At 39.9% G+C, this 16,559-nt stretch overlaps 1 protein-coding gene across 11 annotated transcripts in view; it reads right to left on the minus strand.

Annotated features, from left to right (window-relative positions):
- Positions 1-11,904: 11,904 nt before the first annotated feature.
- The window catches only part of AMPdeam (AMP deaminase), a 136,205-nt gene continuing 131,550 nt past the window's right edge, over positions 11,905-16,559 (minus strand). For all 11 annotated transcript variants that reach the window (XM_075692001.1, XM_075691998.1, XM_075692005.1 and 8 more), the window contains 2 exons: positions 16,438-16,548; positions 11,905-13,908 (listed from right to left, as the gene is read on the minus strand). In XM_075692001.1, coding sequence (XP_075548116.1) covers positions 13,750-13,908; positions 16,438-16,548 — 270 coding nt within the window. In that variant the 3' untranslated portion in view covers positions 11,905-13,749. The remainder of the gene's footprint in view (positions 13,909-16,437; positions 16,549-16,559) is intronic.

The raw sequence follows: 16,559 nt of genomic DNA on the forward strand, positions 1-16,559 counted from the left end.
TGCGCAAATCGGCGTCAGCGCATGCGTGGGTAGTGATATATGCGAAGAAAAACCGCTTTCGAGAGAACTTATTTTACCTGACTGAAACGAATATTTTCATGGGCTATAGGCTTACCATTTTTTATTTTTTCGAAAAGATTATTATGTGCCTATTCGTTTATTTATTGCTTAAATCGGCGTCAGCGCATGCGTGGGAAGTGATATATGCGAAGAAAAACCGCTTTCGAGAGAACTTATTTTACCTGACTGAAACGAATATTTTCATGAGTTATAGGCTTACCATTTTTTATTTTTTCGAAAAGATTATTATGTGCCTATTCGTTTATTTATTGCTTAAATCGGCGTCAGCGCATGCGTGGGAAGTGATATATGCGAAGAAAAACCGCTTTCGAGAGAACTTATTTTACCTGACTGAAACGAATATTTTCATGGGCTATAGGCTTACCATTTTTTTATTTTTTCGAAAAGATTATTATGTGCCTATTCTTTTATTTATTGGTTAAATCGGCGTCAGCGCATGCGTGGGGAGTGATATATGCGAAGAAAAACCGCTTTCGAGAGAACTTATTTTACCTGACTGAAACGAATATTTTCATGGGCTATAGGCTTACCATTTTTATTTTTACGAATAGATTATTATGTGCCTATTCTGTTATTTATTGCTTAAATCGGCGTCAGCACATGCGTGGGGAGTGATATATGCGAAGAAAAACCGCTTTCGAGAGAACTTATTTTACCTGAATGAAACGAATATTTTCATGGGCTATAGGCTTACCGTTTTTTTCTTTTTTCGAATAGATTATTATGTGCCTATTCTGTTATTTATTGCCTAAATCGGCGTCAGCACATGCGTGGGGAGTGATATCTGCGAAGAAAAACCGCTTTCGAGAGAACTTATTTTACCTGACTGAAACGAATATTTTCATGGGCTATAGGCTTACCATTTTTTTATTTTTTCGAATAGATTATTATGTGCCTATTCTGTTATTTATTGCTTAAATCGGCGTCAGCACATGCGTGGGGAGTGATATATGCGAAGAAAAACCGCTTTCGAGAGAACTTATTTTACCTGACTGAAACGAATATTTTCATGGGCTATAGGCTTACCATTCTTTTATTTATCGAATAGATTATTATGTGCCTATTCGTTTATTTATTGCTTTAAATCGGCGTCAGCGCATGCGTGGGGAGTGATATATGCGAAGAAAAACCGCTTTCGAGAGAACTTATTTTACCTGACTGAAACGAATATTTTCATGGGCTATAGGCTTGCCATTTTTTTATTTTTTCGATACGATTATTATGTGCCTATTCGTTTAATTATTGCTTAAATCGGCGTCAGCGCATGCGTGGGGAGTGATATATGCGAAGAAAAACCGCTTTCGAGTGAACTTATTTTACCTGACTGATACAAATACTTTCATGGGCTATAGGCTTACCATTTTTTTTAATTTTTTCGAATAATTATTATGTGCCTATTCGTTTATTTATTGCTTTAAATCGGCGTCAGCGCATGCGTGGGGAGTGATATATGCGAAGAAAAACCGCTTTCGAGAGAACTTATGTTACCTGACTGAAACGTGTATTTTCATGGGCTATAGGCTTGCAATTTTTTTATTTTTTCGAAAAGATTATTATGTGCCTATTCGTTTATTTATTGCGCAAATCGGCGTCGGCGCATGCGTGGGGAGTGATATATGCGAAGAAAAAACGCTTTCGAGAGAACTTATTTTAACTGACTGAAACGAATATTTTCATGGGCTATAGGCTTACCATTTTTTTATTTTTTCGAAAAGATTATTATGTGCCTATTCGTTTATTTATTGCGCGAATCGGCGTCAGCGCATGCGTGGGGAGTGATATATGCGAAGAAAAACCGCTTTCGAGAGAACTTATTTTACCTGACTGAAACGAATATTTTCATGGGCTATAGGCTTACCATTTTTTTATTTTTTCGAATAGAGTATAATGTGCCTATTCGTTTTTTATTGCCTAAATCGGCGTCAGTGCATGCGTGGGGAGTGATATATGCGAAGAAAAACCGCTTTCGAGAGAACTTATTTTACCTGACTGAAACGAATATTTTCATGGGCTATAGGCTTACCATTTTTTTATTTTTTCGATACGACTATTATGTGCCTATTCGTTTATTTATTGCTTAAATCGGCGTCAGCGCATGCGCGGGGATTGATATATGCGAAGAAAAACCGCTTTCGAGAGAACTTATTTTACCTGACTGAAACGAATATTTTCATGGGCTATATAGGCTTACCATTTTTTATTTTTTCCAAAAGATTATTATGTGCCTATTCGTTTATTTATTGCTTAAATCGGCGTCAGCGCATGCGTGGGGAGTGATATATGCGAAGAAAAACCGCTTTCGAGAGAACTTATTTGACCTGACTGAAACGAATATTTTCATGGGCTATAGGCTTACCATTTTTTTTATTTTTTCGAATAGATTATTATGTGCCTATTCTTTTATTTATTGCTTAAATCGGCGTCAGCGCATGCGTGGGGAGCGATATATGCGAAGAAAAATCGCTTTCGAGAGAACTTATTTTACCTGACTGAAACGAATATTTTCATGGGCTATAGGCTTACCATTTTTTTATTTTTTCGAATAGATTATTATGTGCCTATTCGTTTATTTATTGCTTTAAATCGGCGTCAGCGCATGCGTGGGGAGTGATATATGCGAAGAAAAACCGTTTTGAGAGAACTTATTTTACCTGACTGAAACGAATATTTTCATGGGCTATAGGCTTACCATTTTTTTATTTTTTCGAATAGATTATTATGTGCCTATTCGTTTTTTTATTGCGTAAATCGGTGTCAGCGCATGCGTGGGGAGTGATATATGCGAAGAAACACCGCTTTCGAGCGAACTTATTTTACCTGACTGAAACGAATATTTTCATGGGCTATAGGCTTACTATTTTTTTATTTTTTCGAATAGGTTATTATGTTCCTATTCGTTTATTTATTGCGCAAATCGGCGTCGGCGCATGCGTGGGGAGTGATATATGCGAAGAAAAAACGCTTTCGAGAGAACTTATTTTACCTGACTGAAACGAATATTTTCATGGGCTATAGGCTTACCAATTTTTTATTTTTTCGAATAGATTATTATGTGCCTATTCTGTTATTTATTGCTTAAATCGGCGTCAGCGCATGCGTGGGGAGTGATATATGAGAAGAAAAACCGCTTTCGAGAGAGCTTATTTTACCTGACTGAAACGAATATTTTCATGGGCGATATAGGCTTACCATTTTTTTATTTTTTCGAATAGATTATTATGTGCCTATTCGTTTTTTTATTGCGTAAATCGGTGTCAGCGCATGCGGGGGGAGTGATATATGCGAAGAAACACCGCTTTCGAGAGAACTTATTTTACCTGACTGAAACGAATATTTTCATGGGCTATAGGCTTACCATTTTTTTTTATTTTTTCGAATAGAATATTATGTGCCTATTCTGTTATTTATTGCTTAAATCGGCGTCAGCACATGCGTGGGGAGTGATATATGCGAAGAAAAACCGCTTTCGAGAGAACTTATTTTACCTGAATGAAACGAATATTTTCATGGGCTATAGGCTTACCGTTTCTTTATTTTTTCGAATAGATTATTATGTGCCTATTCTGTTATTTATTGCCTAAATCGGCGTCAGCACATGCGTGGGGAGTGATATCTGCGAAGAAAAACCGCTTTCCAGAGAACTTATTTTACCTGACTGAAACGAATATTTTCATGGGCTATAGGCTTACCATTTTTTTATTTTTTCGAATAGATTATTATGTGCCTATTCGTTTATTTATTGCTTTAAATCGGCGGCAGCGCATGCGGGGGGAGTGAAATATGCGAAGAAAAACCGTTTTGAGAGAACTTATTTTACCTGACTGAAACGAATATTTTCATGGGCTATAGGCTTAGCATTTTTTATTTTTTCGAATAGAGTATAATGTGCCTATTCGTTTTTTATTGCCTAAATCGGTGTCAGCGCATGCGTGGGGAGTGATACATGCGAAGAAAAACCGCTTTCGAGAGAACTTATTTTACCTGATGAAACGAATATTTTCATGGGCTATAGGCCTACCATTTTTTATTTTTTCGAATAGAGTATAATGTGCCTATTCGTTTTTATTGCCTAAATCGGCGTCAGTGCATGCGTGGGGAGTGATATATGCGAAGAAAAACCGCTTTCGAGAGAACTTATTTTACCTGACTGAAACGAATATTTTCATGGGCTATAGGCTTACCGTTTTTTTCTTTTTTCGAATAGATTATTATGTGCCTATTCTGTTATTTATTGCCTAAATCGGCGTCAGCACATGCGTGGGGAGTGATATCTGCGAAGAAAAACCGCTTTCCAGAGAACTTATTTTACCTGACTGAAACGAATATTTTCATGGGCTATAGGCTTACCATTTTTTTTATTTTTTCGAGTAGATTATTATGTGCCTATTCGTTTATTTATTGCTTTAAATCGGCGGCAGCGCATGCGTGGGGAGTGATATATGCGAAGAAAAGCCGTTTTGAGAGAACTTATTTCACCTGACTGAAACGAATATTTTCATGAGTTATAGGCTTAGCATTTTTTTTATTTTTTCGAATAGAGTATAATGTGCCTATTCGTTTTTTATTGCCTAAATCGCTGTCAGCGCATGCGTGGGGAGTGATATATGCGAAGAAAAACAGCTTTCGAGAGAACTTATTTTACCTGATGAAACGAATATTTTCATGGGCTATAGGCCCACCATTTTTTATTTTTTCGAATAGATTATTATGTGCCTATTCGTTTATTTATTGCGCAAATCGGCGTCAGCGCATGCGTGGGGAGTGATATATGCGTAGAAAAACCGCTTTCGAGAGAACTTCTTTTACCTGACTGAAACGAATATTTTCATGGGCTATAGGCTTACCATTTTTTTATTTTTTCGAATAGAGTATAATGTGCCTATTCGTTTTTTATTGCCTAAGTCGGCGTCAGCGCATGCGTGGGGAGTGATATATGCGAAGAAAAACCGCTTTCGAGAGAACTTATTTTACCTGACTGAAACGAATATATTCATGGGCTATAATAGGCTTACCGTTTTTTTCTTTTTTCGATACGATTATTATGTGCCTATTCGTTTAATTATTGCTTAAATCGGCGTCAGCGCATGCGTGGGGAGTGATATATGCGAAGAAAAACCGCTTTCGAGAGAACTTATTTTACCTGACTGAAACGAATACTTTCATGGGCAAAGGCTTACCATTTTTTTATTTTTTCGAATAGATTATTATGTGCCTATTCTGTTATTTATTGCTTAAATCGGCGTCAGCGCATGCATGGGGAGTGATATATGCGAAGAAAAACCGCTTTCGAGAGAACTTATTTTACCTGACTGAAACGAATATTTTCATGGGCTATAGGCTTGCAATTTTTTTATTTTTTCGATGCGATTATTATGTGCCTATTCGTTTAATTATTGCGCAAATCGGCGTCAGCGCATGCGTGGGTAGTGATATATGCGAAGAAAAACCGCTTTCGAGAGAACTTATTTTACCTGACTGAAACGAATATTTTCATGGGCTATAGGCTTACCATTTTTTATTTTTTCGAAAAGATTATTATGTGCCTATTCGTTTATTTATTGCTTAAATCGGCGTCAGCGCATGCGTGGGAAGTGATATATGCGAAGAAAAACCGCTTTCGAGAGAACTTATTTTACCTGACTGAAACGAATATTTTCATGAGTTATAGGCTTACCATTTTTTATTTTTTCGAAAAGATTATTATGTGCCTATTCGTTTATTTATTGCTTAAATCGGCGTCAGCGCATGCGTGGGAAGTGATATATGCGAAGAAAAACCGCTTTCGAGAGAACTTATTTTACCTGACTGAAACGAATATTTTCATGGGCTATAGGCTTACCATTTTTTTATTTTTTCGAATAGATTATTATGTGCCTATTCTGTTATTTATTGCTTAAATCGGCGTCAGCACATGCGTGGGGAGTGATACATGCGAAGAAAAACCGCTTTCGAGAGAACTTATTTTACCTGACTGAAACGAATATTTTCATGGGCTATAGGCTTACCATTCTTTTATTTATCGAATAGATTATTATGTGCCTATTCGTTTATTTATTGCTTTAAATCGGCGTCAGCGCATGCGTGGGGAGTGATATATGCGAAGAAAAACCGCTTTCGAGAGAACTTATTTTACCTGACTGAAACGAATATTTTCATGGGCTATAGGCTTGCCATTTTTTTATTTTTTCGATACGATTATTATGTGCCTATTCGTTTAATTATTGCTTAAATCGGCGTCAGCGCATGCGTGGGGAGTGATATATGCGAAGAAAAACCGCTTTCGAGTGAACTTATTTTACCTGACTGATACGAATACTTTCATGGGCTATAGGCTTACCATTTTTTTTAATTTTTTCGAATAATTATTATGTGCCTATTCGTTTATTTATTGCTTTAAATCGGCGTCAGCGCATGCGTGGGGAGTGATATATGCGAAGAAAAACCGCTTTCGAGAGAACTTATGTTACCTGACTGAAACGTGTATTTTCATGGGCTATAGGCTTGCAATTTTTTTATTTTTTCGAAAAGATTATTATGTGCCTATTCGTTTATTTATTGCGCAAATCGGCGTCGGCGCATGCGTGGGGAGTGATATATGCGAAGAAAAAACGCTTTCGAGAGAACTTATTTTAACTGACTGAAACGAATATTTTCATGGGCTATAGGCTTACCATTTTTTTATTTTTTCGAAAAGATTATTATGTGCCTATTCGTTTATTTATTGCGCGAATCGGCGTCAGCGCATGCGTGGGGAGTGATATATGCGAAGAAAAACCGCTTTCGAGAGAACTTATTTTACCTGACTGAAACGAATATTTTCATGGGCTATAGGCTTACCATTTTTTTATTTTTTCGAATAGAGTATAATGTGCCTATTCGTTTTTTATTGCCTAAATCGGCGTCAGTGCATGCGTGGGGAGTGATATATGCGAAGAAAAACCGCTTTCGAGAGAACTTATTTTACCTGACTGAAACGAATATTTTCATGGGCTATAGGCTTACCATTTTTTTATTTTTTCGATACGACTATTATGTGCCTATTCGTTGATTTATTGCTTAAATCGGCGTCAGCGCATGCGCGGGGATTGATATATGCGAAGAAAAACCGCTTTCGAGAGAACTTATTTTACCTGACTGAAACGAATATTTTCATGGGCTATATAGGCTTACCATTTTTTATTTTTTCCAAAAGATTATTATGTGCCTATTCGTTTATTTATTGCTTAAATCGGCGTCAGCGCATGCGTGGGGAGTGATATATGCGAAGAAAAACCGCTTTCGAGAGAACTTATTTGACCTGACTGAAACGAATATTTTCATGGGCTATAGGCTTACCATTTTTTTTATTTTTTCGAATAGATTATTATGTGCCTATTCTTTTATTTATTGCTTAAATCGGCGTCAGCGCATGCGTGGGGAGCGATATATGCGAAGAAAAATCGCTTTCGAGAGAACTTATTTTACCTGACTGAAACGAATATTTTCATGGGCTATAGGCTTACCATTTTTTTATTTTTTCGAATAGATTATTATGTGCCTATTCGTTTATTTATTGCTTTAAATCGGCGTCAGCGCATGCGTGGGGAGTGATATATGCGAAGAAAAACCGTTTTGAGAGAACTTATTTTACCTGACTGAAACGAATATTTTCATGGGCTATAGGCTTACCATTTTTTTATTTTTTCGAATAGATTATTATGTGCCTATTCGTTTTTTTATTGCGTAAATCGGTGTCAGCGCATGCGTGGGGAGTGATATATGCGAAGAAACACCGCTTTCGAGAGAACTTATTTTACCTGACTGAAACGAATATTTTCATGGGCTATAGGCTTACTATTTTTTTATTTTTTCGAATAGGTTATTATGTTCCTATTCGTTTATTTATTGCGCAAATCGGCGTCGGCGCATGCGTGGGGAGTGATATATGCGAAGAAAAAACGCTTTCGAGAGAACTTATTTTACCTGACTGAAACGAATATTTTCATGGGCTATAGGCTTACCAATTTTTTATTTTTTCGAATAGATTATTATGTGCCTATTCTGTTATTTATTGCTTAAATCGGCGTCAGCGCATGCGTGGGGAGTGATATATGAGAAGAAAAACCGCTTTCGAGAGAGCTTATTTTACCTGACTGAAACGAATATTTTCATGGGCGATATAGGCTTACCATTTTTTTATTTTTTCGAATAGATTATTATGTGCCTATTCGTTTTTTTATTGCGTAAATCGGTGTCAGCGCATGCGGGGGGAGTGATATATGCGAAGAAACACCGCTTTCGAGAGAACTTATTTTACCTGACTGAAACGAATATTTTCATGGGCTATAGGCTTACCATTTTTTTTTATTTTTTCGAATAGAATATTATGTGCCTATTCTGTTATTTATTGCTTAAATCGGCGTCAGCGCATGCGTGGGGAGTGATATATGCGAAGAAAAGCCGTTTTGAGAGAACTTATTTCACCTGACTGAAACGAATATTTTCATGAGTTATAGGCTTACCATTTTTTATTTTTTCGAAAAGATTATTATGTGCCTATTCGTTTATTTATTGCTTAAATCGGCGTCAGCGCATGCGTGGGAAGTGATATATGCGAAGAAAAACCGCTTTCGAGAGAACTTATTTTACCTGACTGAAACGAATATTTTCATGGGCTATAGGCTTACCATTTTTTTATTTTTTCGAAAAGATTATTATGTGCCTATTCTTTTATTTATTGGTTAAATCGGCGTCAGCGCATGCGTGGGGAGTGATATATGCGAAGAAAAACCGCTTTCGAGAGAACTTATTTTACCTGACTGAAACGAATATTTTCATGGGCTATAGGCTTACCATTTTTATTTTTTCGAATAGATTATTATGTGCCTATTCTGTTATTTATTGCTTAAATCGGCGTCAGCACATGCGTGGGGAGTGATATATGCGAAGAAAAACCGCTTTCGAGAGAACTTATTTTACCTGAATGAAACGAATATTTTCATGGGCTATAGGCTTACCGTTTTTTTCTTTTTTCGAATAGATTATTATGTGCCTATTCTGTTATTTATTGCCTAAATCGGCGTCAGCACATGCGTGGGGAGTGATATCTGCGAAGAAAAACCGCTTTCGAGAGAACTTATTTTACCTGACTGAGACGAATATTTTCATGCGCTATAGGCTTACGATGTTTTTATTTTTTCGAAAAGATTGTTATTTGCCTATTCGTTTACTTATCGCGTAAATCGGCGTCAGCGCATGCGTGGGCAGTACTTCACATATACCACCGCAGGTATATGCGAAGATCTAGCGCTTTGGAGAGAACTTATTCAACTGGCTGAAACGAATATTTGCACGGGCTATAATCTGTACTTTTTCGTTTATTTATCGCGGAAATCTTCCTTATCAGAGGCGCGTGGGCTGACGTATGCGAAGGACCAACGCTTTCGAGAGAACTCGTTCTGCCAGTCTGAGACAATATTTTCTTGGGCTCAGAGGTTTCTTACTTTTTGTGGAAATTAATGAGTACTTATTCTTTATAACCTGGCCTTTCTTTCTTCCGATATAGTCAATCGGCGCATGTGCGTCTATTTGTCGCGTGAATTGAGGTCTGCGTTTCTTGGGTTGTTATGGCGATTAACGCAATTGCTGAACCGGCGCTTTCCTGAGAAGTGAGTGGACCTGGCCGTGCTGGAGTTATAACGCACCATAGTCTTACCTTTTTTTTTCCGTTACAAGTTAAATGTCCGTTCATTCGTCGCGTATATCAGCTTCAGCACTTGTATTAGCATCGGGAGTGATGCTTGTGGCTAATGAGCGCTCTGCGGAGAAGTGCGTGGACCTGAGTGGGCTTACGTTGCGACGGGCCATGGGCGTAACTTTTTTCCCGCACAAGCCCATCTCCACATATCTGTTTATTCGTCGCGTAAATCAACGTTGCACGGGCATTAACGTGGGGAGTGATGTATACGCTAAACGAGTGCTTTACGTGAAATGAGTGCACTTCATCGCGCACGTTGTAACGGTGTACTGGCTTACTTTTTAAATTGCAAACATCACTTACAGCGCGTGCATAGACAAAGGGTCCGAAAGAACGACGATGACAAGCACTGTCTTCGTCGTTATTTCGGTCCCTCTGTCTACGTGCGCGTTGTAAGTGATGTTTGCAATGGAATACCAACTAGCCGCCTCGACGAAGCGGAGCGGGCGAAAGGGTACACGTGCCCGCTGGTGCGCCAGGCGTTGCGTGGGGATATACAGAGGGCATTGCCGAGATGCCGCGTCACCCTCGCTCTCGGAGGCCTGCGTTACCCGCGCCTTCCTCGACCGTGCAAGCTCTCGCCTGCGTCGTAACTTTGGTAATCGCTATAAAGAAATTAATATATAGAGAGAAACAGAATAAATTCGAAAAAAGAAGGAATGTTGGTGGTAGTGAGTATCGAACCTTCGCCCCCTACATCACAAGCCGAGTGTCTTAGCCATTGGGCTAAGCTAGCGCATCCTATAGTTGGCAGGCACGTTCACTCTGCTCTATGACATTATACTACTGAACTGGAGCGAGATTTCCATAGCCACGTCCGGCGTGACGAAACAGGTGACGTCAAAATCACCGCGGCTTACTCCGGAGCATCGCTATTAGATTTTATGGCAGTCGGGCATGCAAGGTAGCATGACAACATAGATCGAAGTGCACCGGCCTTGTGCTCAACGTGCTCGCTTGCCCGCGAGGCGTTCGTAACTCGAAGGAGCGCTCAGGGCTGCGTTCAAATGGACACTAATGCTTTCAAGTGCTTAGGTGCCCTAGGATCCTTTTTTCGAATACTTCTGGCAACGTCAATTGCGCCTAAAACATAACGTTAGAGCAAGAGTACGGTAAATTGTCGCCACCGCGGGTATAGCATAAATATAAAAAATGGCGATTTGCATAGTGGAGCATGGTATACCTATACTTTACAGGTTGTAAAGCGATCATTTGCACTTCCTGAAGACCCCTGTGCATGCCAAGAAGGTATTTGTTAGCTCCTAATGCTCCATTTGTGCTTTCAGTAAGCAACACTTCATAACGAACTATATTATTACAGAAACTTGCTAACTTTAAGAACACTGCAATGCGAACATCGTTTTAGAATTATTGTGATAACGGCAGTTTTTTTTATTCGAAAACTGTTGAAAAGTATTCGATTCGCTTTTGGCACTATTTGATTCGCATTCGATTAGGTCTCAAAAATTACTGTTATCCCTCTCCTATTAGCAAGAGTAACTATGTATCCGTCGACCCATCCATTTACACGCAAATAATTGAACCTGGCTAGGCCGAGATTGTAACAGGCTATAGACTTACCTTTCCCTTTACTTTTCTTTTTTTGGCGAAATCCAATCGGCTCAGGAGCGTTTATTCACCGCGTGAATTGACGTCAGCGCGTGCATTAGCATGGGAAGATATGTATGCCCCGCACCAGCGCTTTCCAGAGAAGTGAATGGACCAGGCCGCGCTCACGTTGTAACCGGCTGTAGACTTACCTTATTTTCCCCGCGGAAGCCAATTGTCACATATGTGCGTTTATCCATCGGTGAAATGGCGTCAGCCCAACCATTCGGTCGGGTTACGATGTATCCATCGACCCACCCATTTTCACACAAGTGGGCCTGGCGGGGCAGAGATTGCAATGAGCTGTAGGCTTATCATCCGCATGTCTGCTTACGGTATCCTTATTTTACTTAATTTAAGAAATTGTATTTATTTATGAGTACCTTACAAGCCTTGAGGAAGGTATTGGGTGTGAGGTAAACTACGGTTACATCAACGATAAACTAGGCCTATTCAACAAGGAAAAAGAAAAAAAACACCAACGTAACAAAACCTTTATTCGCACAACGTAATAGCATGCAAGACCATTTGTCATATAAAAGTACAATTGAAATGAAAACAGGAAAATGTACACCATGGTAAGATATTAGTAAATATTACACGAAGATCATTGCACTACAAAGCAGGCGCACAATGCGGCAACTGCCAGAGACTATTATTTTCTTTATACGTTGTAGTTAACATTTTTAATCATTATTGCCAGTGGCATAGCTAGGTCGTCTGGGACACTGGGCCCATAGGTCTTCTGTCACCAGTGTAGTGTAGTGTTCGTTGAAAGAGCTAAAGGCAATGCTATAGCACAGCCCATTGTTTTTAACATGGTTCCAACCTTCCATGGCCCATTCACTCAGCCTGCGACACACACAGGCTGAGTGGAGACAGTAGATCAGGCGTTCTTCTAATTCTTGTTCCTGGTAGGCTACCACGACTGGTAGCTTTCGCTGTAGTGTACAGAGATGGTAAGATAGACAACTGGCAAAATAGCAATGAAGTTACACTCGGTGGCTGAAACGTTCCTAAGTGGCTACTTGCATGGCATTTCTCATATCTACTTTTTCTAACTGTTTTGCCTAAATCGAGGATGAGGTTTCTATGCCGCCTCAGGCAAAACATGCTCATTTAACTACTGGTAACTATATTGCGTAAGTGATCTCCTCGCTGTGTTTGTTCGTCTGGACCACATCCGTGGTTCTCCTGTAGCAGAATCATCCACATGAGTCTCCACTTGCCTCAGCTTTTCTCCCTGTAGGCGGCAAGAATTGTTGTTGTGCCTAATAGTATTGAATGAATTTAACATTTGACAACTTTGAATAATGAAATCTTGAGTTGAATAGGAATCAAATAGCAAGGAATATTTTATCTGTATTCGAATAACCACATACTCCTGATCTATGAGCAAGTGAGAAGATATAAAATTTAATTACAATATTGATGAATGACATCATTAAGTCCATGAGGAGTCAGTGGGCAACTTAAGCAAGTACTATGTAGGCACTGTATTGAGTCAATTTACTTTTCTATATTTAGATATATTAGACAAAAATTTATATAAAAAAGAGCACGAACAGTAAATGTCAATGAGGCCCCTACAGCTAACTAGCCTTTAATGCTTGGACATTACAAGGCATGCTAAATACAAACAGTAAAATGAATAAGAGAGAACCAGCAGACACACTGACATAGCGCAACCTTTGTTAGATCATCAAATTAAACAAACATAATTGATTTACTAAATTTCAATCAAACCTGGCCTTACTATGTACAAAATGATATGAGCAGACATAAACTGTCAAGACTTAGCATTGCTGCAAAATATTGCCGACAATCAAACATGATGACAATTTAGGCTGCATTTGTTGTATGCTACATTGACATCTACATCACAAAGAAAAGTATTTCTTAAAAACCATGACTACAATCCCAAATCAGAACCAAACCAAAGCAAACAAAACTTTCTTTGTCGGGTACCTTGTCAGTAACATGCAACATCATGCATAAGAAATTTGCTGCAACTCAGTTTCATAAAGAAAGTCCTTTAATCATGACAATAACTTAAGCAGTTATGGATACAATAAAGGTACACATAATCACTTTTCAAGGCTACCTAACACTCTTGGCTTCCTTTTGCACTCATACTCAGATAGTGCCAATGGATTTGCATGGCATAGTCTCAATTTGGTCTTCTGCTGAAAGACAAATCACTGTTCACTCAGTAGAAGCCTAGTAGCCCCAGTCATTGGCACATCAATGAACTCTGTTCAATGTGACTTCATTAAAAACTCTAAGTATACAACATGAACCAACAAGCAAACAATGCGCCACTTCTAGGGGGTAGGCTGCATTGTCCGGAAGATGGTGGACAGCTCATCAACGAGTGTCTCGTAGCGGTATGCTACACGAATGTCTGGAACATTGGTGCGGGTGATGTCATTTCCAGTGGGACCCTCCCTCTGGTAGTTGGGGCCTAGCCAGTACTGCTTCACCTGAAAGGGCAACAGGTGTTATTGCTCTTTGTCAATGTATGGATTCAACATTTTCTAGTGTTTTGGAACATGAAACAATAGCACTCATTAACCACTTGTGAAAGTTCATTAACAACTGTACACACCAAGTTTGAGACTTCAAAATTACAAACACTAGTGAAAATATTGATGCCTAAGATGTGTTGCATACATCTTAGGTTACTGTATACTAGACTTATGTGGTCAGAGTGGTTAATACGAACTAAATGCGTTCGAAAAAAGTGCGATAATATAGACAGCTGGGTGTTCACTAGTTAAAAAAGCATTTGGCTACATTAAGGATTCTCTTCCTTTGATATTTTTGACAGTAATGATCTGCAGTAAACTGTCAATATATCTTTGTGGCAGGGACAGGAAATTAACTGTTATCCCCACGTGGTGCTCTGTTAAAAGTGGAGAGATCATCAAAAAGCCACTCTAATGAAGGAAGCGTACTCCAACAACACAGGAACTTGTTCATATGTAGTACACTGAAACAAATCTGTGCTCAATAGCGGCAACATGACCATGATTCCGCTGATACCTATGAACACCGGCCTTGTCTGTTGGTTATCATTGCATGGCACAGTCAGTAAAAGCTGCCACCACGTGGCATAGCGGCCTTCACAGCCCTCTTTGCCACTTGAGATTGATTGAATGATACGATGAGAAGTAAAAGGTTGTGGTCACTGTCTATGCTGCATTGAGCATGCCTCATGCAGATCCCTCACTTCTTACTAAGTGCAGCCTGGCACCATTCCAATTTCAATAATGCAGTTTAAAATTCCATGCACTGTAGTTGGAACTGCTAAAAACTTTAAATAAAGCGATGCTTTGAATAAAGCAATTTTTTACAGTGAAGCTCTTAAAGGATACTTTCCCCACTATCATGTCCGCATGTAGAAAAAAATCCCGAAGATAGTGCAGTGCCAGACCGACCCAAGGCGGAGGTGACGCAGGCGTTAATGGAATGGAATGGAAAAACTTAATTGCTCTATATCTCAGAGAGATTGGCGATGGGCCGGTGTCTTCATGTCTTGAGTCCTGGCCGCTTCACAAGGTTGGTGCCCCCATTCCAGTTCACCGCTGAGTCTTGCTGCCTCGCAGGCGTGCTGCACAATTGCCCGTTGGGCTGCGAGCTCGCTGCTGGTGAGCAGACCCTCCCATTGTTCCGCACTTGGGTTATTTACTTTATGGAATGCGAAATTACGCTTGCATTCCCACGTGATGTGATATAATGGGGGGGTTGCCCCGCACCATGGACATGTATCCCTGTACTGGGTAAGGAGCATATTGTGTAGTGTGTGCAGGTTGAAGAATGTACCTGCTTGTAGTCTTCGCCAGCTGACTGCCTCGTGCTGTGTGAGCGATGTGTGGGGTGGGGGGTATTTAAGTCTCCTTCCTCTGTAGTGGTTAAGTATTTCTGCATACGTCGGCTCCACCGTTAAGGGGGCCTCTAGGGTTTCCGACTGCCCTGCTCGGTGCGTGAGTTCGCGAACTAGGCTGTCCACCCTTGAGTTGCCCTCTATCCCAGTGTGTGCCGGTAGCCAGAAGATCCTATGTTTTATGTTTTTGTTAGGAGGCTCTGTTTCGAGGAGGATTCTCAGTGCTTCCTTACTAACTCTACCTTGTATGTAGTTCCTGCATGTTGCTTTGGACTCTGTTAGAATTATCAGAGATTTGTTCCTGCGGTAACCTTCAGCTGCCGCTAGAGCTACGGCGACATCTTCCCCCTCCATTACCGTGCAGTTTCTGAGGGTCGTGCAGCTAATTTGTTCTCCCGTGTGGTCTACCACTGATGCCGCGACTCTAAACATTCTAGTGTTGTGGTCTCATGGGTATACGGCGTTAAGCACTCCCCATACGCGGGCTGATCCCAAAGATAGTACAATACCGGGCCAACCCATGGCCAAAGTGAAGCAGGCATTAAGCACTTCCCATACGTGGGCCGATCCCAAATATAGTGCAATGCTGGGCCGACCCACGGCGGAGGTGCAGTTCGCCATTAAAGGGCCCACATAAACAGCTTTGCTGGTCATCCTTCTTCACAGAGCGGAAGAGCACCGAGTTTTTTACAATGAAGGTTTATTGTAAGAAAACTCCTGAAATTTTCAAGTGTTTCTAAGCATGCATCATGTGCAGTAGAGAAACGTGCCCTGTTTCTGAAATTGGTTTATTATAAAGTTTAAGCGAGCGGCCACAGTTAAGGACACATTCAAACTCAAAGAAAAATGTGACATTTTTAAGAAGCCTGTTCTGATGCTGACTGTTCTTAAGAATGCTAAAGATTTAACAAACGTTATGAATGAAAATCTTCAGCAGGTAGAATTGGTGCCCATAAGAGTTAAGAAAAGTGAATGCAGACCACTAGCAGTGGTTGTCTCAAGAAAAAAAAATACGCTATTATTTGGCAAGAACTTCAATACTCAAACATGACCAGCATGTATGTCTCACCAATGCTTGACTAACAGAAGTCAACTACACATAAGGTGTTCAGGTTGTGGCACCTACCTTGTGTGGAAAGCCACTCATGACGATGCTGTTACGTGCCAGCTCACACATGTCACAGCTGCTCAGTTTCCACACCTGGGCAGCAATGCTGTATTCCTCCATGAGGGGTTCCTGAGCACAAG

This window comes from Dermacentor variabilis, chromosome 5 (genome assembly GCF_050947875.1).
Source record: "Dermacentor variabilis isolate Ectoservices chromosome 5, ASM5094787v1, whole genome shotgun sequence".
NCBI lineage: Eukaryota > Metazoa > Arthropoda > Arachnida > Ixodida > Ixodidae > Dermacentor > Dermacentor variabilis.